Below are 27,534 nucleotides of genomic sequence, written 5' to 3' on the forward strand. Positions count from 1 at the left end.
ACAGTGCTTCAGGACCGCAGTAAAGGTTGGTTATGATTAAAGTGCAGCTTCTCGCAGAGGCCAGGTGTGGTCTGTAATTATCACATGGAAGCGAAACTCTATAGATTTGCCAATGCGTTAATTTGGAACCGATTTTCACTGTAAAAAAACTAGTTCTAATTTTGGCCACCACGTGGCGCTGCTGTACACCATATTGCCCAGTGCTCACATTGAAAAACTTTTGTAAGCGGCGGTTGATAACAAAATCAACATTATGCCCTTGTCATGTTATCTTCCATTAGGAATGTGGGTGTACTCAACAACTGTGATATGACTTTCAAATGATAGAGCACAGCAATAAGTCGCCCTTTTCTATCAGGTTTCATTAGGCAAATCTAGACTTCGGCTAGTGCCTAGCGATTATCAATGCACTATTTCATGGTATCAATGCATGTTCTAGTACGTCATTCCTCTATTGTTCGGGCTTCTGCCACAGTTCGTTCAACTTGTCTGACCTATTCTGCTCACGTCTCGTTCGTGTTCCATTATATATGGAATGTTTCCATAAGTTTTTCGTGCATTCACAGTGCCAGATTTGCACCTGGTAGACAAAATTGGAACTAATTTTTTTCCAGCATAGACTGATTTCGAGTATCTACCAAGCTTCGGCGATAATTACAGCTCTCACTGGACCTCTATGTGTGGCTGCACTTTCGATATAACCACACAGTATGATAGGTCCTTCGTTTTATTGTTGGGACAACAATGCCTTATAGATTCCAAATGCCACGAGTGGCCACTGTTGAAGTGGAGGCGGCCGCCGGTACCTGCGAGTACTGCTGGAAGGTGTCGTCGCCGAGCGGCCTGTCCCCCAGGTAGAACTTGCGGATGGCCCTCGCGATGGCCGGCCGCTCGTGCTTCTCGGCGCTCACGCTCGCCGGTACCAGGACGTCGAAATTAGCGTCGATGTCGCGCCACGCCGCCGCGTTGCCCATCACCCCTGGACACAACAACAAGACTGCCGTTTAATCACAATCGATAGCAGCGTCCCGCATCAGCGTTATTGCCAGGACGCCTATCGTTTTTCCATTACTGAAACATTACCCTGAAATACAGATTGCTGACTGCCGCTGTTAGCATTTCAATGGAAAATTGTTCCATCAGCACGTGTCATCCCAGTTATCAGATGGAAAACGCTAACGATTATACGTAACGAGCACGTCCTTTCTTTTATGTGTCGGCTAGTTATGTGCCCCGTTACCATGCTTCATTCTGAAATCCAAACAGAACCTGTAGGAGATAAGTGCAATTAACAATAAAGCACGAAATCACGCAAACGATCACAAATGCTGAAACGACAGTGCATGAGCAACGTTCGGATTCATCATCGCACCTTTAAGTGGTGCAATCTAAACACTGCGCTATACCGCCACTAAATGACGGAAAAACTGATACTGTCAGATGACAGTCACTATGTGATCCCCCATACGTACATCTGTATACTGCAGATCTGCGCGTACTGCATACAGTAGGACACATTTATTGTCCTACATACTGGACTTCCAGAAAGCTACAAAGATATCCACGTAATGTAATAAAGAACTAATATATTAATTATTTTGATGACTTTTCTGTTTTGTTTCCGCTAACAGTCTTCCTGGTATACAGAAATAAATACGTTATGTTCATCGTCCATTTCTGCCAATCCAAATACACTGCTGGCCATCAAAATTGCTACACCACGAAGATGACGTCCTACAGACGCAAAATTTAACCGACAGGAAGAAGATGCTGTGATATGCAAATGATTAGCTTTTCAGCGCATTCACTTTCAGAGCATTCACACAAGGTTGGCGCCGGTGGCGACATCTACAACGTGCTGACATGAGGAAAGTTTCCAACCGATTTCTCATACACAGACAGCAATTGACAGGCGTTTCTTGGTGAAACGTTGTTGTGATGCCTCGTGTAAAGAGAAGAAATGTGTACCACCACGTTTCCGACTTTGATAAAGGTCGGAGTGTAGCCTATCGCGATTGGGGTCTATCCTATCGCGACATTGCTGCTCGCGTTGGTCGAGATCCGATGACTGTTAGCAGAATATGGGATCGGTGGGTTCAGGACGGTAATATGGAACGCCGTGCTGGATCCCAACGGCCTCGTATCACTAGCAGTCGAGATGACAGGCATCTTATCCGCATGGCTCTAACGGATCGTGCAGCCACGTCTCAATCCCTGAGTCAACAGATGGGGACGTTTGCAAGACAACAACCATCTGCACGAACAGTTCGACGACGTTTGCAGCAGCATGGACTATCAGCTCAGAGACCATGGCTGTGGTTACCCTTGACGCTGCGTCATAGACAGGAAAGCCTGCGATGGTGTACTCAACGACGAACCTAGGTGCACAAATGGCTAACCGTCATTTTTTTCGGAAGAATCCAGGTTCTGCTTACAGCATCATGATGGTCGCATCCGTGTTTGGCGACATCGTGGTAACCGCACGTTGGAAGTGTGTATTCGTTATCGTCATACTGGCGTATCACCTGGCGTGATGCTATGGGGTGCCATTGCTTACATGTCTCAGTCACCTCTTGTTCGCATTGACGGACTTTGAACAGTGGACTTTACATTTCAGATTTGTTACGACCCGTGGGTCTACTCTTCATTCGATCCCTGTGAATCCCACCATTTCAGCAGGATAATGCACGACCGCAAGTTGTAGGTCCTGTACAGGCCTTTCTGGATACAGAAAATGTTCGACTGCTGCCATGGTCAGCACATTCTCCAGATCTATCACCAATTGAAAACGTCTGGTCAATGGTGGCCGAGCAATTGGCTCGTCACAATACGGCAGTCACTACTCTTGATGAACTGTGGTATCGCGTTGAAGCTGCATGGGCAGTTGTACCTGTACACGCCATCCAAGCTCTGTTTGACTCAATGCCCAGGCGTATCAAGGTCGTTATTATGGCCAGAGGTGGTTGTTCTGTGTCCCGATTTCTCAGAATCTATGCACCCCAATTGCGTGAAAATGTAATCACATGTCAGTTCTAGTATAATATATTTGTCCAATCAATACCCGTTTATCATCTGCATTTCTTCTTGGTGTAGCAATTTTAATGACCAGTAGTGTATATTGAGAAGTGTTGTATCCTGCCTACTTGTCAAATATGGGGTGTCTAGGAAACCTGCTTTCTTGGGTTGCTAGAAAACAATTCAAGCAAACTGTATAAGTAAATTTTATTACAAAAGGAAATGGTTACAGTACTTAACATTATGTGATTCAGACGTGTTGCGAGCAAAGGGCGACAGACAAACAAGATACCTCTTCAATATATACAATCCGTAATACAAGAGACATAAGAGTTTTTAAGTCGCTGCTATGCAAGTGCCTACACTTGATGCCACTGTGGAAGCTGTAGAACTGCTAGTCTTCAACTGGGCCGTGGCCAGGAGGCGCGGATCTTATGTCGATTTCGTGTCGAGGGCGCTCCCGTCAGGTTGTCGTCCTAGAGTGGGGTCGGTCCGCGTGCAATTGGCTGACGTCTTCTTCACTGCTGCAATGTTCCCGACCGGCGTGCCGTCGTTAGATTTTACGCAGGAAAAAAAAGTGGCTGTTTCTTGGCTCTTTCATTGTTTCCAAACATATATCTTTTTCGTGATTTGTAATATTTGTTGTAGTACTATCCTCGAGGGCTTGCAATCACCAGTTTCTATATATCTACTCAGTTAATTTCGCACACTCTTTGCTAATCCACTGCATCGGTATTAGGTCTTTGGAGAGCCGGCTGGCCATCAGCCAATTGAATTATTTGCCAGCTAGCAAGCCATGTGGGTGCCATGTTCGAAGGAACTCAACCATTATTACTATTGTATTTTCTGTTACGTTGCTGCACAGTACTCTGGCATGAGTTCTGATCAAGTCGCTTTTGTTTGATGGTAAGCCACATTACTGAACAGTCTGGACGACACCTGGTAAGATGAATCCGATTTATGGTTCAAATGGCTCTGAGCACTATGGGACTTAACATCTGAGGTCATCAGTCCCCTAGAACATAGAACTAGTTAAGCCTAACTAACCTAGGGACATCACACACGTCCATGCCCGAGGCAGGATTCGAACCTGCGACTGCAGCAGTCGCGCGGTTCCGGACTGAAGAGCCTAGAACCCCTCGGTCACCGCGGTCGGCCGAATTCGATTATGTTCTGTGCTGAAATCCAATTACTGCGTGATTACCAGGGTCATATTAATATCGCTCCGCCCACTGCTATCCTTCTAAATGCATAGGCTGAGAATTATTGATTCCTTCGAAGCCGGTTACTATATCATTTATAACTTCATTTCACTACGCGCAATGTTAAAAACCGCAATGTTAACCTGTATAATGAGATTACTGTCGTACTGATACTTTTGATTACGTACCAAACACGATTTTCTGGGTTTTGTAACGTGAGGCTTGGGTTATGTTACTGCTGCAAGTTTGTAAAGAGTGTGCTTCGTTTTTCAAGTTCAATACAACATCGTAAGTTGCGACTTTATCTACTAGCAACGTATCTTCCTGGATACAAGATGCCATCTTGTCTTGTGTATCTCAAGCACGTTCCCTCCAGCTGTTTTCATGAACAGACAGTCACTCAATGAGTGAAGACTGATTATTATTATTAGTAACAAATCCTACAGCCTTTTAAGATGGTAGTTAGTTTTCAGGAATTGTGTAAGATTCTGCGTCACTAGACGCAGATATGACACATGTAGCAGCACTGCCTCAGTGAACTACTATCGTTATAGCACCGAAAGAGTCTTAGGTTTCTGTAGAATGATTTTTCAGCTAGTTACCTATTTTCTCCATTCTCAGTTTGTGTGTACAGAACAGGTGAAACAGTCCCATTTCACTGCCGGACATTATAAGCGGAAGGCTAATACGTACTCACGCAACCTGTTCCTTTCATGAAACCGTTCATTCATGTATTGCGCATTACTTTAAGATGTGCAGTGCCCCAAAGTCCCCTATTGCTACGCTCGGTTTATGAAAGTGTATGCTGTGCCATTACCTTATAGATGTTTCTCGAGTCAGATGGCAATACGAACTTATTGTTTGGGCACTTCTTATTTCATTGTAGAAATCACAAAAATATCAGGGCATATGTATCATTACCGAAAAGATTAGTCGATGTTCCTTACACAAACACAGGCACAGCTTAGAATACGAGTATTCATCGGCTAACTCATTCATTAACACTAGTTTTCTTTTCTGTGGTGCGTACTGATTTCAAGACACTATGTAGTGTTACATAAAAGGATAAAAGGCACCGCTTGTTTTGATGTACATACAGTAATCAGGCAGTTCATTTTGGTCCAGTTTTGGCATTCGATACATTTACAGTTGTCGCGACGTTCTATGTTTAAGTTAATTCTTCGAGGACCGACTCAGAGGCACTACATATCCAGCCAAACCCCAAAGGTTTAGGAATACTGAAGTTGCACCCGATGTTGCGAGAAATTTGTTCAGTAGGCTTGGTACGTGCTGTGGTTCAGTGAAATTGTAATTCGAAACTACAATCATCAAACTCTCAAGAATAGTTGATAGTGAACATCAACAACTGGATATGATCATACCCGATGGGGACGACATTGACGACGAAAGGACGTGACTTTCGCACCTTTCAGTCACCTCACGAACTCCCAGGTGAGCTCTCTCCACGTCACAATAATGCCAGTATTGACCCGTGTAAGTCTTTCGCTGCTTTTGTTGCGCAAGTCTTCTAAAGGACAGCATACCTTGACGCCACCATCGAAGTGAAACTTTCGGCCAAGCAGCTATTTTATTGTACCTCGATTCAGTCACTAAATTCCCAAGACGACTAAAAAAGCGATACGGCTGGTCCAGGCGGAGGTTCGAGTCCTCCCTCGGGCATGGGTGTGTGTGTTTGTACTAGGATAATTTAGGTTAAATAGTGTGTAAATTAGGGACGGATGACCTTAGCAGTTAAGTACCATAAGATTTCACACACATTTGAACATTTTCTTTAAAAAAGGGAAGCTTACAAAATCATTGTGTCAACTTGAATAGGTTTCAAGTGGCCATTTGCCGAATCGTGTTTGCACTGCGCTATCAGTTGCGCCACGAACTGAGGCTTTAAGGAGCTGAAATGCTCACATTCTATGAAATATAGATGGACGAGATCATTCAGCAAACCACGCCGCTTGGGGTATTCACGTTCCCTACTCTATGCCATGGCAGTCTGTTACAGGAAACGGCTGAAACTACCAACAGATGCAAGTAAGATCGCTTGAGTCAGTAGATTCATTCTGCTTCTACAAATGAAGTGCGTTTTATTTTCACTGTATCACATACTGTGTTGCGTGTTTATATTGCGTGGTGTGGTTTTACGTTGCCCACTTTTCATGCCCACGTGGAAGGAATAGTCCTGATACATCGAAACAGTCGCGCTTAAAGTCTCCTGTGTGGATGAAAATCGATGAGAATGAGTGATTATATTCCTGTGAGTGAACTACTGTTAGTATGGTATTATTATTATCATCCTAACGCTAACAACAGCCTACCTACAGATACATACATTAATAATTGCTTTGGAATGTTTTTCTCAAGTTGTTGCAGGGTATTAGTTGTCATTAATTTATCAGATTTTTTAGTTCATACAGACAAAACGTGTAGTATACAGGATTATTATGAAGTTTTTGTGCTAGCCTAAAGATACTTCAATTGTCAGTTTAAAGTAGACAAGGCAAAATTCGAGTGTTCCTCCTGCACCAGATGCAGTCTGCGAGCTTCGCTACGGATCTTGTCACACCATTATCACTTTTTCCGAAAGCGGAATATTTTTGAAAATAATATGTAGTAAAGATAGAACTGAAACAAGTAGTTTTATATTTTTTACTTGGTGCGTTAATTGCGAAGTAGAATCAACACACAACGCCAGTTTCAAGATTCCAGCAAATAGAAGGTATCAGTCATTTATTGTTTTATTTCTCGATATTACAAACCTGAGTTCACAATACACACATATAACGTTCCTAAAAGCCATACATATTTGTAGTCTGCCTGTCTTCCCTTCCAGAAAATGCTAATTCATAAAAGCCTCGCCACGAGTATTGGGTTCGGATAAAACATATACAAGCATCAAAAAAAGCTTTGCATCATCCCGGTTCCCAGAACTCCTGAAGACAGACATTGACTGTGGATACCGTATGACAGACACAGTCCCTTTGACCCCTTTGACTATTCAGAGGTGTCACTAAACCCACCAAAAGATGTAAAGAACATGCATGAGCAGCGCCTATTTGACGGAGAGGGTCCAACAGGCGATGCTCCAGTCATTCCACCAAGAAGGAGGTACAAGGCTCGTGTTGTCTGTAGTTCAGCCATGCCTAGACGGTCAACACCGCGGTTCAATCGCGTCCGCATTGTTACTTTGTGCCAGGAAGGGCTCTCAGCTGGGGAAGTGTCTAGGCGTCTCGGAGTGAACCAAAGCGATGTTGTTCGGATACGGAAGAGATACATATAGACCGGAATGTCGATGTCATGCCTTGCTCAAGCCGCCCAAGTGCTACTACTGCAGTGGATGACCGCTACCTACGGACTATGGCTCGGAGGAACACCGACAGCAACGCCACCATGTAGAATAATGCTTTTCGTGCAACCACAGGACGTTATGTTACGACTCAAACTGTGAGCTATAGGCTACACGATGCACAACTTCACTCCCGACGTCTTTGGCGAGGACCATCTTTGCAAGCGCGACACCATGCAGCGCGGTACAGATGGGCGCAACATCATGCCGAATGGACCGCTGAGGATGGGCATCACGTTATCTTCACCGATGAGTATCGTATATGCGTTCAACCAGACAATCGTCGGAGACGTGTTTGGAGGCAACCCGGTCAGGCTGAACGCCTTAGGGCTTAGACATACTGTCCAGCGAATGCAGCAAGGTGGAGGTTCCCTGATATTTTGAAGTGGCATTATGTGGGGCCGACGTACGCCGCTGGTTGTCATGGAAGACGCCGTTACGGCTGTACGATACGTGATTGCTACCCTCCGACCGACAGTGCAAACATATTGGCAACATACTATCGAACATGCCTGGGATAGATTGAAAAGGGATGTTTATGGACGACGTGACCCACCAACCACTCTGAGGGATATATGCCTAATCGCCGTTGAGGAGTGGGACAAACTGGACCAACAGTGCCTTTATGAAGTTGTGGGTAGTGTGCCACGACGAATACTGGCATGTATCAGTGAAAGAGGACGTGCTAATGGGTATTGGAGGTATCGGTGTGTACAGCAATCTGGACCACAACCTCTGAACGTATCGCTGCATGGTGGTACAACATGCAATGTGTGGTTTTCATTAGCAATAGAAAGTGCGGAAATGATGTGTATGTTCATCTCTATTCCAATTTTTGTTACAGGTTCCGGAACTCTCGGAACCGAGGTGACGCAAAATCCGTGTGTTGGACAGTTTCAATCTGTCAGGAAGTTTCATATCAGCGCACATTCCGGCGCGTAGTGAAATTTTATTCTGGAAATTTGTATGAGTATTTTTATTTCTAAAAGCATAGAGACGATCATATGCCATAATCTGGGCCAAACGTATTCCAAACACATCTTCAGAGAAGCATGTTTTCAAGGGAATATATTTCTGAGCAATACAATAACTAGCTGTATTTCTACAGAAAGGACTGCGACAGTAATGAAAGTCACAGTTTAAAGTAGTGCGGAACGAATATGGTACCTCTTCAAAGCAATTTATAACAAAATATCTGGAATGGAAACTAACACCACCTTGTCAAGGGTTTTCATCATCCAGGTTGATTCCTGGAAAGCTACGCGTGGTTTGTCCTGTGTCTGCAGCTACACTTAGGTAAGATTCTGAGATGGGATGGAGCCGTTAGTTCCGCACTTTTCCGATATCGCACCGTTCAGTCCCCCGCAACATAATCTTCCGTGTACCGCTGCGTACAACTGGCTTTATTGTGGCAGTACTGGTAGGCGTTGCGGGCGACTCTTGCGATGGGCAAAAAACTGCCTCTTCACTCATTGTAATAAAGTGGCGGACAATAGAAAACACTCAGAACATTGAAGTGCGAAACAATAACACAGTACACGATAATCGCTACCTAACGCAATACCGTGTGGTTATAATTAAACTTTCCCTAATTAACACGTTATAACACGGAATATAACCACCGTACAAGGACCAAACCTGGCAGCATTAATGTCCAGAGTATGGCGTGCATGATTTGCATGCGTCACAGCGCCACCGTCCAATTCCAACTATGGTCGCCAGATGCCGCGATCAGTCATTGTCATTAATAGTCACACACGTCTCACCAGTCGCAGTGCACTTGTTTATCTGTCAACATGAGCATGGACAAAAGGAGCATGGCATTACTGGCCAACTTCTTTTATTAAAGCAACAGTTATACTGTAGCTGCACTTCGAGGATATCGCTGGCTGAAAGGATTACGGAAGGGTCCTCCTTTCCCACCTGCTGTGCGGAGCACGTTGAGAAAGTTCTAATCAACTTGAGAACTGGGCCTTCGCTCCGAGATGAGGCTGACGACCGCTTGCACCACATGTGCTTGATGAAATCGCTGTTGCTATGGCAGACAACGCTGCGCGCAATTCCCTATCATCAGGCAGTCCACGTGCTATGTCATAATAGTTGAACATTCCGTGGTCCACTGTACGGAAGGTGCTTCGAACCATTCTGAAGTGGTATCCGCACCTGATCCATATCGTGCAGCAGCTTGCACCACAGGACAAACAATGACGTGTTGACTTCGCTCTCCGCCGGCCGAGGTGACCGAGCGGTCCTAGGCGCTACAGTCTGGAACCGCGCTACCGCTACGGTCGCAAGTTCGAATCCTGCCTCGGGCATGGATGTGTGTGATACGTTGGTTAGGTTTAAGTAGTTCTAAGTTCTAGGGGACTGATGATCTCAGAAGTTATGTCCCATAGTGCTCAGAGCCATTTGAACCATTTTTGAACTTCGCTCTCCACTTTCTCGCAAGGATTTAAGTTGATGAGGGCTGGCCCAAAACCATCCTATGGACAGACGAAGCTCATTTTTCCCTGACGGGATTGCTGAATGTGGGGATCTTCACCTCCAATCGCTGTGCATGAAGTTCCTCTGTATGGCGAACGCGTCACTGTGTGGTATGGCTCCACGGCTACGTTCATCGTTAGTCCATTCTTTTTTGAACAGTTTGGCGCGCTCAAGGACCAAAGACGCGCATTGTCACTGGCCAGCGTTACTGCGATATGCTTCGCCAGCATGTCCTACCTGCGCTACAGGAAAGAGAGATGCAGTGAACTCAACATTTTACATGCAAAATAGGGACCCACCATACATCGCTCGTGAAGTTCATCTGCTTCTTCGAAACACATTTCGATACGATCGAATTATCAGCCCATCGTTTCCAAATGCTTGGCCGGCATGATCTCGTCATCTCACTCTTTGTGATTTCTGGTACTGATCTGAAGCGCGGCATATGAAAATGGAAATGTTGCGTTTCGCCGTGCAGAATCCAATCCTGCGCTTTCAGACTCTTCTGGATACTGATGGACGCCACATTGAGCCCTTTTGTACCAGGAATAGTACCGGTATGTAATGGTATGATGTGCCTTATCAGCACTATAAATGTGTTTCAATTGAATTGATTTTACATTACTTCTCTTCCCCATGTCCTTGGCGTTAATGCTACCATGTATGGTACTCGTACGGTAATTAGTTCCCGGGTTATAACGTATTCAATAGGGAAGGTTTTATTACAACCACCTGGTACTTTTTGCTATGTAATTTTGGCTGCAGCCAAAAACAAACGACTACCGACCGAAGCCTTCAGACCGACCAAATTCAGGACTGGGAAGAGGATCGACCAACTTATTTAACGTAGTGTAGTTGGTAGATGTGATACTTAGCTACAAACTATCTGTGTGCAACTGAAATATGCGTCATCAGCAGTAATTGCGGATATGAAAATTTAATTTCATTCATTTCAGGGCAGAAAGTCACCTTTAGCGTACAGAAAGCCCTCCTGCGAGTTAACGCCGAATATTGTGGGCACTGGGAGGGCTCGTCCGCTTGTCAGAACATCGTAGGGGTCTTCGCTCATGAAGACGTCTTCCTCGCTGTCGGCAGGTTCCAGCGTTGGCCGGAAAGGAAACATCTTTCGCGCTGCCTTGTCCTGTGAAGAAATAATAACATATAATTTCTTAGGTTACTTTCCTGTTAGTGAGGCACAGTAAAAAGTCATCAGACAAAGACTTAGCTCCAGGCTATCTAGAAATCCACTGTCCAGCGTCTCTGCAAAAGATTTCGCTCCAGGCTATCTACAAATCCATTGTCCAGCGTCTCTATCGGTTCCTTTATCACAAGTCTACTCTCACTGCCTCACTGCAAGAGCAGATCTAGTAGAGTGGTTGGCGTCACAGCAAACTCTTTCATAGTGTTTGTTACGGAGTGGTAGGGAGCAGTAAGACTAGGTTTATTACTTGCACTGTTTATCACCATACTGATTAAAACAATATTTCTTAAGTATAAAAGTATTTTAAATCCGTCTCTGCGCCTATAACATATTGCATACTTGTGTCATCAAACACGTTTCGTTTTACTGAGATAAATTATAATCAGTGCTATGTAATGAAATATATTTCAAATTCGGCGTATGCATAGATAAAGGGAAGTTCGTTACAAAAGATGTTGGCTTTACTCACGTTAATTTATGTTCGACTTTCGCTGGCAGGAGGAAACCCGTTTTTGAGGTATTTCTGCATTTGGCATTGTTGTTTTGCACGTAACCCCATAGTGCGTTGCGGAACTATGCGTTTATTGATGTGGAACGTAATACAGTGTAGCACTGTTGTGTTTTTCTAACTACACAAGTCTCTGTATGTTTTGTGTGCCTAGTGTACCAAATTAACTGCAAGATTCCCCTTTAGCCTAAAAATTTTCTCTTCCTCTGTGACTCGTCATATGCGTGTTACAGTGTTGACTTATGTTACAGTTTATTTTCCTGATATTTTGAAGAACGAGGGAGTTGTGATGGATATGAAGATCTAAATGGTGAGTGGGTATGTGTATGTGAAGGAGGTGGGGGGGGGGGGGATCAGAGGTGAACTTGAACAGCAAAGTATGGGAATGCAGAGTGAACTGGTAATGAGATGGAGGGAAGAGGGGTAAGGAGGAAGAAGTGTAATTAAGGGGGGGGGGGGAGGAAGTATGTGTGTGTATATATGAGAGAGAAAGGGGAGGAAAAGGATTTTTTTCCATTACGTGATTTTTTACTAACACTCTGAGACAAAAAAGACGCAGCACGAAGGAATAATCCGAATGGGACGGTAATAGGAAGCTGTGCACCCAGACTTGTATCCCAGTCCGTCACAAATTTTCAACTTTCCCCATTGATTTAAATCAATGCCCAATCGCAGCAACGCTTGTAATTCCTTTGTATCTTAATTTACAGTAGCTTCTGGATCAAAACGAAAGGACAGACAGAACATGTACTCGTATATAGAAAGAAGACGCCGTGGTCGCTGAGTATGGGGCCCAAGTTGTACGGAAATGCAGTTGCCAGGCCGTCTTAAGGATGAACAGCTCCTGCCTTTTCAAGAAAACCTCAACATTCATAAATCATTTAAATACAATAAAGAACTGCTTAGTGACCAGCTAAATATTGGAAAACGTACATAATACAAATAACACTAAAACATAAGGAAACGACGCACCACGATCGAATTATCAGAATGGAACGGAGATCAGTAGATGTCATGTACACGTAGAGACAAAAAATGATTACAGTTTCAGAAAAATTGGATGATTTATTTAGAGAAAGAGCTTCAAAAATTGAGCGAAGTCAAATGGCTCTGAGCAGTATGGGACTCAACATCTGAGGTCATCAGTCCCCTAGAACTTAGAACTACTGACACCAAACTAACCTAAGGACATCACACACATCCATGCCCGAGGCAGGATTCGAACCTGCGACCATAGCAGCAGCCCAAGCTGGTTGGATAGCGTTGCCCATTACGTTCCAAAATTCTCAGTTGGGCAGGGATCCGGCGACGTTGTAGGCCAAGTTGTGGTTTGACAAGTACGAAGACAAGCAATATAAACTCTCCCCATGTACGGGGGAGCATTATCTTGCTAAAATGTAAGCACAGGAGTGCTTGCCAAGAAGGACAATAAAACGGGGCGTAAAATATCGTCGACGTACCGTAGTGCTGCAAGAGTACTGTAGATTACATTGAAAAGGGTCTTGCTATGAAAAGAAATGGCACCCCAAACCATCACTCGTCATTGTCGGTCCGTCTCCGAACAATTGATATTCTATTGCTGTCCGGGGCTTCTCTAGGCACATCTTCGGCCTGGAAACTAGTTGACTGGAGTAGAATTGTCTTCACTGATGAGTCGCGCTTCGAAATGAGCCCCGATGAGCGAAGATCTGTCTGGAGACGGCCTGGACAGCGATGGGATACCAACCTGGTTGTCACCCGCCATACTGCCTGACAACCAGATGTGATGGTTTGGGGTATCATTTCTTTTCATAGAAAGACCCCGTTCATTATTTTCCACGGCACTCTTAAAGCACAGCGATGCGTCGACGATATTCTACGCCCCGTTGGTAACAAGCCGCCCTGGGCTCACAATTCAGCAAGATAATATCCAGAGCACGCAGCGAGAGTCTCTACTGCTTGATTTTGTGTTTGCCAAACCTTACCTTGGCCAGCTAGGTAGCCGGCTCTCCCCCCAGTTGAGAACCTTTGCAGCATCATGGGCAGAGCCCTTCAACCATCTCGAGATTTTGCCGATATAAAGCGCCAATTGAACAGAATTTGGTACGATTCTGTCAGGAGGACATCCAACAGTTACAGCGTTCGATACAAAGCCCAATAATTGCTTACTAAAGGCAAGAGGTCGACTGACGCATTATTGACTTGGCCAGTTTGTGAAGCTGTTTCTCTTTAATAAATCATCTAATTTTTCTGAAATTCAAACCATTTGTTCGTCTGTGCACGTACATAACATAGTCTACAGTTCCGTACAACTCGGACCCTACTCCGCCACTGCAGCAAGTCTTCTTTCTAGAAACAGTATTTGTGGTGTCTGTTTTTTCGTCTTGATCCAGAAGCCACTATGAATTAAAATACAAAGGAACTGTAGGCATTGCTGCGAGTGGGCATTGATTTAAATCAATGGAGAAAGTTGAAAATTATGCCAGCTTGGGATTCGGACCCAGGTCTCCAGCTTACTAGACAGATGCGCTGACCACTGTGCCATTTTTTTTATTTTTTCTTTCTTGTTGATTTTATTTGGTCGTAGCGGACGTCACATGACCGTTGTTGATCCTTTCACTCAGTTTTTTATTACAGAGGCCAGCCAACCCTCTGACCGAACACGCAAAGCTACCGTGCCGGCAGCCATTTCGACACAGTAATCATCGCAGCTGCACGGACTATCCTAGCACCCTTCTGTCAGACCCAGATTCTCAACTTACCCACATACTACTAAAGACATGCCTGAAAGAACAGACACCGCAGATATCTATAATTAACGTTACTACGTCCAATGCTCTCTTGAATGCTGTTGCCTACCAGTCTCGAACTCTTACGGGAATCGGTGAAATGCAGTGAGTAATGAGGATAACGGGCAAGAGGCTCTACATTAGTAGTGTGTGAATAATTTGAGAGCTTTGGTCTGACGGGAGACGTGCTAGGGTAGACCGTGCAGTTGTGATAACCACAGTGCCGGATCGCATAGTGGTCAGCGCATCTGCCTAATAAGCAAGAGACCCGGTACGAATGCCGATACGGTACGAATTTTCAAATTTCCCCATTGATTTAAATCAGTGCTCACTCGCAGCCATTGTCTGTAACACCTTTGTATTTTACGTCTTATTCCGCCCGGGCGGATCGGGCAGCGTTGCGACCCTCCGCATGGCCCAACGGCGCCGCCAGGCTCCGCTGTTGGGAAACTCAGACCCAATGCCGGCAGCATAGGAGGGGCGTAGTGCCCATCACGACACACTCTAAGAGTGTGAAGCAGGAACCCTGGTCTTGTAGATACTAAAGTTCCATCTTCGACGCGTTAACTACCAGGTCCGTCGCTCGCTTTAACCTTCATGACGACATCGCATGAGTACTAAAAGATATCCGCTAAATTTCGATTACACGATACGTTACAAAAATCTGAAGGCTGTAAATTCAACAAAATATTTAGGGATTACAAATACAAATAACCTAAATTGGAACGACCACATAGATAATGATGTCGTCAGAGCAAACCAAGGACAGCGATTCACTGGCAGAACACTTAGAAGATGCAACAGATCTACTAAAGAGATTGCTTACACCACGGTTGTTGGCCCTATTCGGGAGTAATGCTGTGCGGTGTGGTATCCGCATCAGGTGGGACTGATGGATGACATCGGAAAAGTTCAAAGAAGGGCGGCTCGTTTTGTATTATCGTGAAATAGGGGAGATAGTCTCACAGAGATGATACGTGAATAGGAGTGGCAATCATTAAAACAAAGGCGTTTCTCGTTGCGACGGGATCTTCTCATGAAATTTCAATCATGAGTTTTCTCCTCCGATTGCGAAAACATTCTGTTGGCACCCACCTACATAGGGAGAAATTATCATCTAGATAAAATAAGAGAAAAAAGGGCTCGCACAGAAAAATTTAAGTACTCGTTTTTTCAGCGCGCCGTTCGAGAGTGGAACAGTAGACAGACAGCTTGAAAGGGATTCATTGAACCCTCTGCCAGGCACTTCATTGTTAATAGCAGAGTAATCACGTAGATGTATGTGTAGATCTGTTACAATTATCCCCTAATCTTCCACAAACTTGAGCGATGAGCTTTACAAACTACGCGGGCTCAATTACAGCCCGCCACACACAACGCAGTTTGTAACTGCACAGTTGCGCAATTCGCCTATGATATGCAAAGTCCTTCTTATATTTCAGCACAAACACGCGATAACAAATAAAAACCTGGGACCAGTTCCCTTCGTACTTTTTCTAGATTTTCTGTAGTAATAAACTGAGTGATTCTCAAATGCATAGTCTCATAGCAGTCAAATTCTTCGTCTGTACTTGCCGTATTAGGCCAATTATGGCCTGTTACGATTCCCACCTTCTCCTCCGCTGCCAGAATCTCTTTTCCTTTTGCGTATAACGTTATTTATCTGACGTGATAATCACCCAGGAGCCAATCTTTGTAGATGTTTAAATCTACTTCTTTTGGTTTTCATCCAATTTTTCATACACATTCCAAATATTGAACTTCTTTCGAATATCTTCATTTTGTATTTTATCTGTTCATTTCCATCCCTTCACTGCTCTAATAACTCTCATTTATACTCCTTGTATTTATTTTTCTCGTCTTTAATTCAATAATAACGATTCACAGCCATATAATACGTATAGCAATGTGACTATTAGGAGTTAATAATTTCTTGTCCGACCTCTACGATCGATGAGAAAGACTGGGAACTATTAGGCCCGAACATCGTGGAATTTAGATTCCTTCATCCGATGGGCTGCTCAGTAAAATTTTATTTTTTGTGCAACATTGTAACACATTCGTTCGGTTGAGCTACCCTTAACTGTATCATCGTTTTGATCTGCTCCTTCTGTACGCCTTCTGTGCTCAACTCTCGACAACTTTTACTGTACCCAACTGCAAGGAATATAACAAAATATCAAATATTTAATTAAGACAGTTTTGTCCAACATAAAATAGCAAAGCACTCCAGCCATGAGACATTTATGATACTGTTAAGTTACTTTTAAAACACTGCCTCCCATCTTCGCAATAAAAACAAATTCAATATTGGCCGGCCGAAGTGGCCGTGTGGTTCTAGGCGCTGCAGTCTCGAACCGCGAGACCGCTACGGTCGCAGGTTGGAATCCTGCCTCGGGCACGGATGTGTGTGATGTCCTTAGGTTAGTTAGGTTTAACTGGTTCTAAGTTCAAGGAGACTAATGACTTCAGAAGTTGAGTCCCATAGTACTCAGAGCCATTTGAACCAAATTCAGTATTGACATCTTGGGTTGTCGGGTGTTCTGCCGGATATCAACGTCATACTTGCACGATATTTCAGTCACGTAGCTCGTGACCTTCATCAGGTGCGACCTGAGACTGCTCCTCGAGTGGACCTGTCCAGTATTTATGCCTACGACCTTCCCCCTCCACCAACGGCTGCAGGCGCTTCCTCTGTGGTCCGCGCCCATTCCCTGCGACCTGCTGGAGCGTTGCTGCTCCCTTTTCCGTGCGCTGCGGTTCTAGGTGTTTCCTCTGCGGTCCGCGCCCACCAAACCCGCTTCTGGGGGTTTTATCTACGGTCTGGGGTACCAAGCGTTCCCCCTGCGGTCCGCGCCCGCTCACCACGACCTGTTGCAGCGTTGCCGCTCCGTTTTTCGTCCGCTGCGGCTCTGGATGTTCCCTCTGCGGTCCGCACCCACCAGTCCCACTTCTGGATGTTCCATCTTCGGTCTGGTGGGCCTGGCAGTACGTCAGGGGTTCGTTTTCCATTTCCATGTCTCTGGTTCTTCTGTTTGTGTAGTGTTGCAGCTGGCCCCATTGCTCCTTTAACAATTCCAGAGCCGGATCCCAGGCTCTGCTTAGCTGGTACCCTGTGTCACGGTTCATAAGATCGTCAGCCATTTTAATTTCTATCGATTCTCTTATAACACTGTCCCAAAATCTGGGTGTTTGTGCTAGAATCTTGATATCCTCATACTTCATGGCATGATCTAGTTCTAGACAGTGTTCAGCAATGGCTGACTTAGTCACCTGTCTTAATCTAGTGTGCCTCTGAAGTTCTTTGCACCTGATCTCCACAGTTCGTGTCGTCTGGCCAATGTAGGACATGCCACATTGACAAGGTATATTGTAAATCCCTGGTTTTCGTAACCCCAGGTCGTCTTTGACACTCCCCAGCAGTCCCCCAATCTTGTTGGATCGACAGAAAACACACTTGATATTGTGGTTACGGAGGATCCTACTGATTCTGGCAGAAATAGAGCCAGCATAGTGCAGATATGCTTCATCTTGGTCTTCTTCAGGAACCTGTGGTATAGTGGCTGGTTGGAATGCCCTCTCAATTTGTCTGTCCGTGTATCCATTCTTGGAGAAAACTGTTTTGAGATGTTCTATCTCTATAGGTAGATTCCCTTCATCTGACAGGGCACGTGCTCTGTGGACCAAAGTCTTCAGAACCCCATTCTTCTGTGCAGGGTGGTGACAGCTGCTGGCCTGCAGATATAAATCAGTGTGTGTTGGTTTTCAGTACACACTGTGGCCAATTGATCCATCTGCTTACCTCTGGACTAGTACATCCAGAAATGGCAGCTGGCCATTCTTCTCCAGTTCCATGGTGAACTTGATATTAGGATGGCATGAGTTAAGATGTTCAAGAAACTCATTGAGCCTGTCCATCCCATGTGGCCAGATCACGAAGGTGTCGTCCACATACCTAAAGAAGCATGTGGGTTTAAATGTGGCTGTCTCCAATGCCCTCTCCTCAAAACTCTCCATAAACATGTTGGCAACCACAGGGGACAGTGGGCTGCCCATAGCTACACCTTCAGTTTGCTCGTAAAATTGGTTTCTGTACAGGAAATACGTGGATGTCAGTGTATGACTGAACAGGTCCAACAGAGCACCGTCAAATTTCTCTGCAATCAGTTCTAGTGAGTCCTTTAGTGGGACCCTGGTGAACAGCGATACCACATAAAAACTAACCATGATGTCCGAATCTGTCCATGGTGCGGCTTCATGGTGACGGTAGGAGCCTGGAGGGCCTCCATGATTGCCGTGACGAGCACAGGCAGTTGTTGGAGCAGGGCAGAGAGAGAGCTCAGAAGGGCTCCCAGGTCTGCGGCTCCTGATCCTGTTGATGGTGCAGGTACAGCTGCAGCGGCGGGCGCGGGGACGGCCGGGCGCGGCGTCGCCGTCGCGTCCGTTCGCTGGACCGCGCGCCCAGCAGCCTGCGGCGCGGGAGTGTTGAGTGGACTGGCAGTGCGTCGTCCACCGTGGTGGTGGTCGGCCTGGGAGGCAGCCTGTGGGGCTGACGAGCCAGGCGCGGTGGATGGTGCGGTCTCGTTCGAGTCCCGTGGCGGAAGTGGCGGGAAGGCCGCTTGTCGGCTCGTGGTGGCGTCAGCGGACTCCCCCTTGGTGGCGGAGGCGTAGCTGGTGCCAGGTTGCTCCTTCCTGGCAGGTGTTGATCGTCCGTCCTGCCGTGGGCGGCGGCGGAGTGCAGCGCAGCCTCTGTAGCTCGCCACATGTGGCTCACTACAGTTGCAGCACTTTGGTGCCTCCTTTCTCTTCTTCTCTGGTGGGAGTCGGCGCACTTGACACAGTGGGCCGGCATGGAGCAGTAGCGAGCCACGTGGTCAAGGCCCTGGTAGGAGAAGCACTGGGCGCGCCTCCCCTTGGCCTTGAGCGGCTCCACTTCCACCCCAATTCGGGCCACCATCTGCAGCTGGAAGATTTTTCGGTTTTCGAAGTTGTCTGGGAGGACTAGGAAAAGAGGCATGTCTCGCCTCGTCCTGGGCGACTTCATGATGGTCACGGAGCTGGCCGTGTAGCCCAGCCCCGCCAGTTCTTCTTTGAGGTGCGAGGGCTCCATTTTCAGCGGGAGGCGGCGGAAAACCACCTTCAGCTGCATTATGTGTAAAGCAGTGTAGTTTGTCAGTATCAATGATCTTCATGGCTGCGCAGTAGCCATCCATGGTGGCGGTCGAAACCCGGTATAGGTCTCGCCCGACACATTTGACCTTGGCAGCGGACGCAACTATCTCAAATTTATCAAGGAAGGACTTGTAAGTGCCCGTCCATGAGACAGTTATCGGCGGTGGGGCGGGTGCCCGCCTCTTGGGTGGCTCAGTGGCCTCCATGGCCTCTGGCTCGTCGACATCGATGAATGAGTTCGTCGTCGGGAGCGGCTGCACTGTTTGGAGCCGTTTGGCTCGAGCAGTGTGCCGCCGCTTCGGGACGGTGAACCCGTCGTCTGGTGTCTGGTCTGCCTCAGTGGGGGCAGGGTCGTCTGCCATCTTCTGCTTCTGGCTTCTCCTGCAGGCAGACTGAGAGAATGTGGAGGAGTCGTCCTCCTCTATTGCTACCGGCCTCTTCCTGGAGGGCTGCGGTGTTGCCATGGCTTCCGCCTCGAGCAGGTCGCCAAGGTTGGCCTCTACAATAGTGTCGTCACATGGCAGGACGGTGACGTCTTCTCTCGTCACACCTGGCGGTACAGTTTCCGGTATATCTGTGGCCTCTTCACTGGAAGAGACCGGAGTGGCAGCAAGCAGTGCACCAGTTTCTTCTGGAACTGGGACTGGTGGCGCAACACTCATTGGGGCCGCCGCTGACAGAACAGTGTCGTCTGTATTCAACACGCCTGTCAGGGCTCCCGGCGGTACTCGTTCCTCTTCACTGACCACACAACCGAGTGACTTGAGGTACTGGTGGAAAAAGTGGAGAGCTCGTTCCCGGTAATCAGTATCCCGTGACATTCGGTACAGGATGACGTACAATTGGGCCGCTGTAAGCGGGTCTGTTCCCCTAGAATATGCCGTCTCGGTCCATTGTCATTTGCTGCGTCGTCGTACGCGGGGGGCCGGATGGGGCCGCAGACGGGTCGGACTCGGTCGCCCGAGCCCGTCCCGCCTGGTGGCGATCCGCCACACCCTTCGCTTGAGTAGCATGGTCCTGCTTGCACTGCATCACTTACTCGAGTCCCAGACCGTAGATGAAACCCCCAGGAGCGGGTTTGGTGGGCGGGGACCGCAGAGGGAATACCTAGAACCGCAGCGGACGGAAAACGGAGCAGCAACGCTCCAGCAGGTCTCAGGGAATGGGCGCGGACCACAGAGGAAGCGCCTGCAGCCGTTGGTGGAGGGGAAGGCCATAGGCATAAATACTGGACCAGGTCCACTCGAGGAGCAGTCTCAGATCGCACCTGATGAAGGTCACGAGCAACGTGACCGAAATATCGTGCAAGTACGACGTTGATATCCGGCAGAACACCCGACAACCAAAGATGTCAGTAGATCGCCGGGAAAGCCTGAAGAGTTAAATTCAGTATTGTTTATATCAATAGTTCATATGGTGGACGTTGCCTCATTTTATGGCTGATTTCATGCATTCCGATTCGAATTCCTCTCCTGCAGTAACCCTGTCATCTCAGAGTAGCACTTGCAACCTACGTCCTCAGGTATTTGTTAGACGTATTCCATTGTCTGTCTCCCTTAAGAGTTGCTGCTCTCTACAGCTCCCCCTAGTACCTTGGAGGTTATTCAGTGATGTCTTAATACATGTCTTACCATCCTGTTCCTTGTCCTGCCAGTTTTTTCCGTATGTTACGATTCTTTTGAGTACTTCCTCAGACAAAAATGGCTCTGAGCACTATGGGACTCAACTGCTGTGGTCATAAGTCCCCTAGAACTTAGAACTACTTAAACCTAACTAACCTAAGGACATCACACACATCCATGCCCGAGGCAGGATTCGAACCTGCGACCGTAGCGGTCGTGCGGATCCAGACTGTAGCGCCTTTAACCGCTCGGCCACTCCGGCCGGCACTTCCTCAGACCTTCCTCTTTCCTTATCTTACCAGTCCACCTAATTTTCAACACTCTTCTGTGGTATCACATCTCCAGATGCTTCGACTCTCTTCTGTTCCGGTTTTTTCATTGTCCACAAAAGACTACCATACAGTGATGACCTGTACAGTCTTAGAAATTTCTTCCTTAATTTAAAGCATGTGTTTGATACTGGTAGATTTCTCTTGGCCAGGAACGCTCTCTTTGCCCATGACAGCCCGCTTCTTATGTCCTCATCGCTTCATACTTCATGGGTTATTTTCTGCAGAGGTAGCAAAATTCCTTAACTTTGTCTATTTTGTGATCATAAATTTTTTTCTCTATCCCCATTACTTTTGTCTTTCGCCGGTTTACTTTCAATCCACATAGTGTTCTCATTACATTGTCCATTCCATTCAAAGTTACTGTAATTCTTCCTCAATTTCACTGAGGATATTAATGTCATCAGCGAATCTTATTTTTGATATCCTTTCAGTTTGAATTTTAGTCTCGGTCTTCAACCTTTCTTTTGTTTTCATCATTGCTTCTTCGATTTATAGATTAAACGGGTAACTACGAATGAACGCATCACTGTCTTACGCCATTTTTAATGCCAGCACTTCATCCTTGGCTTTCCAGTCTTATTGCTGTCTCTGGGTTCCTTCACATATTACATATTACTCCCATTTTTCTCAGAATTTCGAACACTTTTCATCATTTCAAACAATGTAAAGCATTTTCTAGGTAACAGTTTAGAGCACGTGTTGATTTTTCTTCAGTCTTGCTTCCACTGGCAGGCGCAATGTCAGAATTGCCTCTCTGGTACCTTTACTTTCTCTAAAGCGTAGTTGAACACCATCTACTGTATGTATATTGTTCATGTCAGTGGCTTGGATGTATGACGTGCTAAGATGTTTGTGCCATATTTCTCGCACTTATCTTCCCCTTTTATCTCCGTAATTGTGTGCATGATGGTACGTCGCCAGTCTTTTAAATTCCACGCAAACTTGAGTAGCCATTTGGTTGCCCCATCCTCCAGTGATTTTAGAATTTCCTGTGGAATGTTATCTATCCTTTTTACCTTATTATTTGATCTCAAACCTTCCACAGTTTTTTTTTTAAATTCCAATATTTGATTCCCTGCGTCTTCCATATCAACTGCAGTTCCTTCTTCTATTACACCCATAGACTAGTCCTCCCCCTCATACAGAACGAGCGAGGTGGCGCAGTGGTTAGACACTGGACTTGCATTCGGGAGGATGACGGTTCAATCCCGCGTCCGGCCATCCTGATTTAGGTTTTCCGTGATTTCCCTAAATCACTCCAGGCAAATGCCGGGATGGTTCCGCTGAAAGGGCACGGCCGACTTCCTTCCCCATCCTTCACTCATCGGATGAGACGGATGACCACGCTGTCTGGTCTCCTTCCCTATCAACCAACCAACCAACCAACCAAACATACAGAAATTAAGTCCACTCTTTCCACCCATTCGCACTCTCCTCAGCGTTCATCAGAGGAATTCACATCAAACTCTTATTGTGGCCACCTTTCCTTTCAATTTTACTCACTTCTTTGTGTCCCTGTGTACTGAGGGAGTCCTTCCAGACGGTTATTTCCTTTCGTTTTCTTCACAGCTTTCCTGTTGTCATTTCGCCTTGTCTCCCCTAAATTTCCTATTTGCTTCATTCGTAAGAGATTTATACTGCCATCATCCTGTCTTTCTCTGAACATTTCTGTGCTCCCTTCTTCCGTAGATGAATTGAAGTAAATCTTTTGGAACCAAAAGCTTCTTCGCATTACCTACCCTGTAACAATGTTCGTCTGTCCAACATTTGTCATTGCCCTTTTTAGACATGTCAATTCCTCTTCATCCGAAATTCCTGCTCTGGTATTCCTAATCATTCTATCCACATATTCAGCGAACATCGCACGCATCTCAAGGTTACTGAATATTTCAGTATCGCACTTCCTTCCATACCCATTCTTCCCACATGATCCTGTTAAACTTCTTTAACGTCATTCTACTTTCCTTCATTACTAAACCGTGATCGGAATCTATACTGATCAGCCAGAAATTGTGACCACCGATCTACTATCGATATACACCCATCCAGCCGATAGTAGCAGCACCTGGAGATAGATGACTGTTAATCAGACACACGCACGGTGCGTATAATATCACAGAGCTTGCTGTCCGTGTGTAGAATGGGGAACGTACGCGATCAATCTGAGTTTCACAGAGGTTAGATTGTGATCACCCGGAGGCTCGGCACATGCATTTCGAAGCTGCGCGACTTGTCTTCAACAAGTGCCAAAGCCAAGATGATAGCCAAGGTGATATCACGTCCAGATGTCGCGGGGCAGGGCGGCCACCCCTCATTACGGATGTCGAATGTCGTAGGCTGGGTAGACTGGTAAATCAGGACAGGCGGCGAACTGTGGCGGAACTGACATCAGACTTCAATTCTGGGAAGAGTGCAACTGTGTCTCAACACACAATGTGCCGAACACTCCTACAAATGCCCCTCTGCAGCCGACGACCCATACGTTTACCAACGTTATATCACCACGACAAATCGGTAACTACGACTTAAATGGACACGTGACCATCGGCACTGGACGTTGGCGCAGTGGCAGAGTGCTGCGTGGTCTGATGAATCCCGATACCTTCTTCATCATGCTGACGGGAGGGCGCGAATCCGTCTTCTTCCAGGGGAACAGCTCCTTGACACCTGTACTGCGGGGCAGAGACAAGGAGGCAGCGGCTCCATTATGGTCTGGGGAACCTTCACTTGTGCATCCATGGGTCCAGTGAAGCTCGTGCAAGGCACCATGACGGCCAAGGAGTATCATACACTGGTTGCAGTCCGCGTACAACTCTTCATGACTATCATTTTTCTGATGGCAGTGGTATTTTTCAACAAGGCCAGGAATGTGATGGAGTGGTTCGAGGAACACGGTGGCCCTCTACTCCCCAGATATGAACCCAATCGAACGCATCTGCTATGCGATTGAACATGGCGTCAGATTTCATTGCCCCCCTCCGCGGAATTTACGGGAAAAGGTGATTTGTGTTTGTAGAGGTGGTGCGAACTCCCTCCAGTAACTTCCCTCCAGTAACCTAGCAAGGCCGTATTGCTTCCATGCGACTACGAGCGCTGCTGTTATCCGTGCAAAAGGTAGACATACCAGTTATTAAGTAGGTGGTCATAATGGTTTGGTTGATTGATGTATATCTTCACCTGGGTACGTTTTACAATCTAATATCTGATTGCGGAATCTGTTACTTATCACGATGTAATAGACCTGGAATCTTCCCGTGTCTCCGGCTCTTTTCCAAGAACATCTTCTCCTCTTGTGGGTCTTGAACAGAATATTTGCTATTACCATCTGATATGTGCAGAAATTAAGTAATCTTTCTCCTCGATCATTCCTAATATCAAGCGCATATTGTCCAGTAACTCTTTCTTGTGTTCTTTCCCCTACAACCTCGTTCCAATCCACTATGATAATTAGAGAAGCCAGTTCTGATTTTTTTTTTTAACAAAGAGCTGTGGTAGTTTTGGAAGTAAGAATTAACATGCCTCCTCACGAAAAGCTCAACTATCTTTTGTCATAGTGTAGGATGTATGCTACTAACTAAAACTTTTCATTAAGTTCAGCGTTCGTATGGTAGCTATCGAGAGCAATACAAAACACGGAAAATGGGTCAATATGATCACGCCACCTACAAGGATTTTCCTTGCTGTCACAAGGAACTCAGATACATACCCATTAGTAACCATCCGCGATGTAAAACTTACTTTAAATAGGTTTCCTAAGTGGTACAATGCTGCACAAGACCTTCAGTCTGGAAAGAAGGTAAACATTACGTTCTGATGACGTCAAGTTGCCAGTGTATCAGTTTGCTGACGTGGCACGGCGCCATCCACAAGGAAGCAACTTACTAAATGCATTCAGAACGTAATAAAAATCTAGATCTCTGTTTGGCCGAACAGTTTTAAACCTAAACGACATTAAAACCACTAGGAGAATCTCGCGGCGTCGGTCATAGCGAACAGCCACGCGTCGATCATTGGCCGCACAAACTGTTCTTTGATGGCTTAACTATCGTTAATTAAAGTTAAAATCTTACTCAAAATTCAACAGAAAACGGCTGCCAGAGTGTTGTCAATGGTAATTATTTGATCGGGCACCATTATCTTGATTTAGAACCACTGCCTATTAGGCACCATTGGATTAAATTGCTGGGTGAGACGAGTGATTACAAAATTATTTTGGCATTGCGCTGTGGCGCGAAATGCAGGCATCGTTAAAGCTGGCATCCCTAAAATTTACTATAAGTGTTAGTTATTGAGGTCAAGTTCACTGTCCTACGATTTTCACTAAACAGTACTCTGATATCTCATCGAGTTCACGACCTGGCGCTATCAGCTGCTGCGAAAGCGGGGTAATCTAAAGAACTCCATGTAGAAGGACTCTATAGATACTCTTGGCGATGTGTAACGGATCAGCATGTCCCCAAACACAATTTTTCCATGTACGCTTAGTTTTGTACACGCACCGGTACATGAACTTACTACATGAACTTACCAGTAACTAAATAGCAACAACATGACCATGAAGAATGAGTCGCATCAGCCCTCAGCCCTCGACGAATAGTTCTGCTGGTAAATTTTGTAAATGAATACATTTTGAATAAAAGAAACCGTCAGCTATGTTAGCGGAAGATTCCGGCGTAAAAAGTCACCCTCCATCAGCCAACGGCTTTGTCAAAGAGGTCGCAGGATCAGACAGTTCAAGGTACTTTCACGCCCTTGGGTTGCGAAACTGCCTCTGAAGGCGAAAAAAAACAGCAATAATCAACGGCATGAGGGGGCAAAAGGCAATGGAAACCACTGCATTAAAGACATATAATGTGTATCCACAGCACATGTGGCCTGTAATCCAAAAGAGTGTCACGATGATCTGTCCATTGGTAAAAACATTCCGGACTAGTCCCTGACTTGGATCTCCGGAACAGGACTGGCAAGGTGGAGCTGTCCATGAGAAAAAGATTGAATAACCAACGAAAAATTAAAGTTCTACGAGTCGGAGTGTGGAATGTGAAAAGTATGAACGTGGTAGAGAAGCTAGTAAATCTGGAAAGGAAAATGCAACGGCTCAATGTAGATATAGTGGGCATCAGTGAAATGAAATGGAAAGAAGACAAGGATTTCTAGTCAGATGTGAATAGGGTAAAATCAACAACAGCATAAAACGGTATAACAGGAGTAGGATTCCTAAGGAATATGAAGGTAGGACAGGGAGTGAGTTACGTGAACAGTTCAGTGATAGCGATCTTCACATCAAAATGGACAACACCGACGACTATGGATCAGGTACGCAAGCTCACTTTGCAGACAGATGATGAAGAGATAGAGAAAGTAAACGATGATAGTGAACAGGTAACTCAGTACGTAGAGACATATGAAAATCTAATAGTCATGGGGGATTGGAATGGGGTTGTAGAGGAAGAAAGGGTTAGGGGAGAATGTGGACAAAGAGGAGAAAGATTAATTGAGTTCAGCAATAAATTTCAGCTAGTAATAGCGAATACTCTGTTCAAGAATCACAAGAGGAGGAGGTATATCTCGAAAAGGCCGGGGGATACGGGAATATTACAGTTACATTGCATCGTGGTCAGGAAGAGATTCCGAAATCAGGCATTGGATTGTAAGGCGTACCATGGAGCTGATAAAGACTCAGACCACAATTTAGTAACGATGAAGAGTAACCTGAAGTTTATGTGAGTAGTCAGGAAAAGTCAAAAGTCCCGAAAGTGGGTTACGCAAGCACTAAAGAATGAAGAGCTATGTTTCAAGTTCTCTGAGGCTATAGATACTGCGATAACGAACAGCTGAATAGGTAGTTGAGTACAAGTGGTGTAGACATGCG

At 45.9% G+C, this 27,534-nt stretch overlaps 1 protein-coding gene across 1 annotated transcript in view; it reads right to left on the reverse strand.

Moving 5' to 3' along the window:
* LOC126162300 (juvenile hormone esterase-like) overlaps positions 1 to 27,534 on the reverse strand; it is a 91,899-nt gene that overhangs the window by 17,227 nt on the left and 47,138 nt on the right. Inside the window, exons 6-7 of the mRNA XM_049918719.1 lie at positions 11,029 to 11,200; positions 807 to 979 (exon numbers count right to left, since the gene is read on the reverse strand). Coding sequence (XP_049774676.1) covers positions 807 to 979; positions 11,029 to 11,200 — 345 coding nt within the window. The remainder of the gene's footprint in view (positions 1 to 806; positions 980 to 11,028; positions 11,201 to 27,534) is intronic.

Source organism: Schistocerca cancellata, chromosome 2, assembly GCF_023864275.1.
Source record: "Schistocerca cancellata isolate TAMUIC-IGC-003103 chromosome 2, iqSchCanc2.1, whole genome shotgun sequence".
NCBI lineage: Eukaryota > Metazoa > Arthropoda > Insecta > Orthoptera > Acrididae > Schistocerca > Schistocerca cancellata.